Source organism: Penaeus japonicus, unplaced genomic scaffold (genome assembly GCF_977035675.1).
Source record: "Penaeus japonicus unplaced genomic scaffold, GWHDUDI00000001_assembly GWHDUDI00000001, whole genome shotgun sequence".
Classification (NCBI taxonomy): domain Eukaryota; kingdom Metazoa; phylum Arthropoda; class Malacostraca; order Decapoda; family Penaeidae; genus Penaeus; species Penaeus japonicus.
Window position 1 is genome coordinate 8,305,190 of NW_028234403.1, and position 5,000 is coordinate 8,310,189.

Genomic DNA, 5,000 nt, shown 5'->3' on the forward strand with positions numbered 1-5,000 from the left:
AATGATATAGATAAATAAATAGCTGAGAAGGTGTCATATGCAGACAAACAAACAGACATACAGACACGAAAATACAAAAAAGAAAGAAAAAAAGTCAGTGGTATATATATATAGATATAAATAGATATAAACACACTGTAAAAAAATCCATCACCAACTTACAGTCAGCGGCCACCATAGACACAATGATGGAGGAAGAAGTGGAAGAAGACTGCACAAGGACAGTCACAAGCACCCCGATCATTAATCCCACCACAGGATTACTTAACAGGGTCGACTGCCGGAACACGACGCCTGGGAAAGAAAGGAACAAAAGAAGACTTAGATCAAGACTTGGGAAGACTGAGAAGACTCGTTTTAATGTCTCTTTACATTTTTGAAAGGGGGTATTTTGGGCTCTTCTGGGCGTGGTGAAAAGCGCGCCAACTTAGCTCGGTTAGACTCCTGTGTTATGCGTCTCATTATATGCTCTCCCTAAAGTCTCAGGGCATGAATATTCCGCAATACTTACTCGCGGTTCTCCCTCCAAGGAGCCTGAAGGAACTGGCGAGGAGGTTGAGGGAACAGACGAAGAGGTACAGGAGTCCCAAGAGGAAGAGGAGCTTCCCGCACACCTTCGCCACTCGTAATGCGACGTTGCTCTTCGCCTTGACCTCCGTCGGACCTGGTCATGGTACGGTACAGTCATGGTTATAGAGAGAGCGAGGATGAAGTACGGTACAGTCATGGTTATAGAAATATTCAAGAACAAAATAAAAGTTAAATCTGTTACTGACATTTATTTAAACTTTTGATTATGGTGATTATTTCTGTATCTGAATGACATTAAGATATCAGTTTTAATCACAGTATTTATATAATATGAAATAAACACGTTTTACGAGAAAAACAACAACAACAAAATATGAATAGTTGAAACACAAAACAAACGACCGTACGGCAAAATTTAGGCACAACCGCCGCACGCTACGACTACGAAAGGAATGATACAGGCCCAAATTGCCAATTCCATCCCTCAATTCCTGAAAACCTTAGAAAAATCACTTAAAAGATTTTGGCGGTACTTACTCGGGACTTTGTGATTTATTTGTCGAAATGGTTAACCCTTTGATAGCATATGCAGACGTGTGAGATCCGAGTCTGTTTTATTATTCTCGTAAAGGTCAAGAGACAGACAGAGATGGAGAAGGAGCAGTGAGTAAGAGAGAGAGAAAGAGAGAGAGAGAAAGAAAATGAGAGAGAGAGAGCGGGAGAGAGAGAGAGAGAGAGAGAGAGAGAGAGATAAAGAGAGAGTGAGTAAGAGAGAGAGAGAGAGAGAGAGAAATGAGAGAGAGAGAGAGAGAGAGAGAGAGAGAGAGAGAGAGAGAGAGAGAGAGAGAGAGAGAGAGAGAGAGAGAGAGAGAGAGAGAGAGAGAGAGAGAGAGAGAGAGAGAGAGAGAAGATCAAAGAGAAATAAAAAGAAAAGAGAAGAGAGAGGACAGATACACATATAAACAGATAGACAGATACACAGATAGAAAGATAGATACAGAAAGATAAATACAGTTATTTCGTGTTTCTCCTATACAGTACAAAGTGCAAAAAAAAAAAAGAAGTAACTTGAGACGCTACGAATTCTTAATACGGTTAGTGAAGCCCCTCAAAAATTGTTCCGCATTGCATAGCCCAAATAAAGCAAAGCTTCCTGTTCCTTCACTTCCACGGTGCAAGCTAGCCATAGTTCACTTCCCTCTACCTTTAAGTAAAATGTTCTATGGAGATCGCGAAAATAATATATATTCAAGAAGCTCCTTTCAAAAATGGTCATATCCAAGTATACATGTTTTCATGTGCATTTATCCATGCGTTTGAATAGGTAGAGACAAACGTGCACACGTATCCATGTGTATGTGTGCAGGTAAATGATAGTCGTAAATAATGATGATAAAAATAGTCAATCATGATTATCATTATTATCAATGTAACAGTAACTATGATAGTTATCATAATATTGGCTATATTGATAATGATAAAACTTGATGAGGATAATAATAAAAATGATAAAGATGATGACAACAGAAATTATAATAATTATAAAATAAAATAATGATGATAATGATCATAGTTATAGTCATACCAATGATACCGATAATAATAATGATAATAACAATAAAGATCACAATAGTGATAAAACAAAATAACAATAGGAACAACAACAACAATAATAGCAACACTAGTAACGAGGATAATGATAATAATGATAATAATGACGATTACAATGATAATAACAATTACACCAAATATCATCCGCCCTCACACTTCCGGCCTTGATCGCCCCTCGATATGTGTCAAGGTTATCAAAGTCTCGTCCGCGGCGCCATCTTGTCCGGCGAAAGAATTTATTGACTTGAATGATTTCCTATTCAAGGTAATCTTAGTCAGATCTTTTTTTAATACGTTTAAAGAGTGTTGGATTTTTTTTTTTTTTTTGAGTCGGGAGTGTATTTTTTGCGCTTTTGTTTAGTTTCTTTGTTTCTCATGCGAGTTTTTATTGTTATAGGGGGACGGCGTTGAGAATGATTAATGGTTTGTTAATGATAATAGATGTTGTATGTCTTAATCGTGGCAACATGTGGTGTGGTTGCATAGTCTATAAACCTGTTTGCAATGCGTTTATTAGTAATTGTATATTTACCTGACAATTCGCTTATCTGTATATCTGCCAGGTTATCGTTTCCCACACATGCACACACACATACACACACACGTACACCCACCCACACAAAAACACAACCAGAAATACCCACCCATGCAATCACCCACCGGCACAAACACCCGCCCACGCAAACACCCATTCACCTAATCACACCCACCACACAAACTTACACACACACACACACACACACACAAACTCACACACACACACACACTCTTACATACACAAACACACTCTTACACACACACACAAACACACACCAAATCAGTGCAAAGTTGCGTGTCAAAGTCCGCTCCCATGAATGACTGGCGCCATTGCCCCTGTTCGCGCCGGTGCACGTGAGCCATAACTCACATTCGGGGGCGGCATCCGGGCGGACGACAAACAGCAGTAACGGTCAATATGCCAGACCGAGAGCGGGGATACCCATGTCCCTTCCTCGCGGTGCTAAGGCTTCACGAGGGCAATATGTGTGAGAAGGATAAAGCAACATGTTATGATGAACATGGTTTCGTTTTCGATATTATGTGAGAAGGATGAAGCAATATGTTATGATAAACATGGTTTCGTTTTCGATATCATGTGAAAGGGATAAAGCAACATGTTATGATAAACATGGTTTCGTTACGATATTATGTGAGAAGGATAAAGCAACGTGATATGGAAAAACGTGGTTTCGTTAATATAATGATTGAGGAGGATAAAGCAACATGGAATACCCTAAAAGAACAAGGTTGTATTTAAAGCTGTAGGGGAGACATGGGAGGTATGGCGATATAAAATGGCGCCATGGGAGGGGGGACTGGAAGCTCAGTTGCTCTCTAGAGAAAGTATTTACAAGCCATGTGATGGGAGGTGGGTGGGCTGGGGAGTGTGTGGGGGGGGAGTTGGCAGGTTGTCATGGGAACATAAACGGGGTCAGGAAGGATGCCAGAGGACTATCGGAGATCCTGCAAAGAGTCCCTCCCACCTCCAAAATAGCAAAGAGAAAACTACAAAGCTATGCATTTTTCTCCCACAAAAAGAACGTGATAAGACTAGGAAATATGGGACGAAGAGCGCCTTAATGCCAAGATGGACGTCAAGGGAAGCACCGGGAAGCCAAGGAGAGAGGAGGGTGCCAGGGGGTGCCAGGCAGGGTGCGTCGCGTTCCCATCAGCTGGGAACTCCCTCGCGCCGCCCCGCTGTCGGTCGTGAACCGGTTGTGACCAGATTCCCAGTCTTTCCAATCGAAGAGCAATGCTTTAACGCGATTGATAACTGAAAAAAATCGTGTGGTAGGGGATATTTATACCTCGTATGTATTTTGGGATATATTTTCGTTTGATACAGCAACAGGGGTGGCAACTACAGTACATGTGCTAGACGAAAATAAAAATCTACGGGGACAAGCAGCCGCATTTCACTTATAGGAGTTAACTAAAATTTTGAGTTAATGTTCATATATTAAAAAAAGAAGACAATATTGCTCGTACTTCATATTCAAAAGCATAGCATGGAACACTATTGGTAGTTCCGATTCTGGCGTCAGCAGGTCTGTGTTGACGTCATCGCCGGGAGAGCGGGGGAGGTAGACAGTGTACTCCCGTACTCATTCAATTCCAATGCTATATTGCAAGAAAGAGTAGTAATGGAAATGAATTCAGAAATGAATAAACAATTGGAAAGAATATTAAAGATGCTTCCACCATCCTAACACTTTATGAATAGAGACACCGACTTTTTTTGTTCAATATATTACGACTATATTCCTAACAGGATGTAACAAAATATAAAAAAATAATAATCTATGCTAAATATAATGACCATTACAATAAACAAAATAAGCAAAATGGTGAAGAAAAAAACAAAATTGAACCATGTCGAGACGTGGACCCTACTATTGATTTTCTCTCTCGTAACCAACCTGACTCCAGACAGACATGCTGACCCACACACACACATAGATTCACGCACATATACAGCACATGTATATGCGCACACAGACATAGACACACAAAGAAACAAGTGGAAATGCACAAAGACAAACACACACATATGGAGACAAACACACAGGCAAACACACAAACACACACACACATACACACACACACACACACACACACACACACACACTAGCCGTGGAACAACTCCCTCCCTCTCTCTCTCTCTCTCTCTCTCTCTCTCTATCTATCTATCTATCTCATTCCCCCCTCCCTCCTTCTTTCCATTTCTCTCCCCCTTTAACTCTTTTTCTCTCTTGTGAATCATCTTTACCCTCTCTTCTTCCTTTTTCACTAATTCTCCCACCTCCCCTAATTTACTC

The 5,000-nt window shown here is 40.6% G+C and overlaps 1 protein-coding gene across 2 annotated transcripts in view; it reads right to left on the reverse strand.

Annotated features, from left to right (window-relative positions):
- LOC122247858 (sodium-dependent phosphate transport protein 2B) overlaps window positions 1-5,000 on the reverse strand; it is a 14,587-nt gene that overhangs the window by 4,164 nt on the left and 5,423 nt on the right. For both annotated transcript variants that reach the window (XM_043007515.2, XM_086536093.1), the window contains exons 3-4: window positions 512-664; window positions 163-294 (exon numbers count right to left, since the gene is read on the reverse strand). In XM_043007515.2, coding sequence (XP_042863449.1) covers window positions 163-294; window positions 512-664 — 285 coding nt within the window. The remainder of the gene's footprint in view (window positions 1-162; window positions 295-511; window positions 665-5,000) is intronic.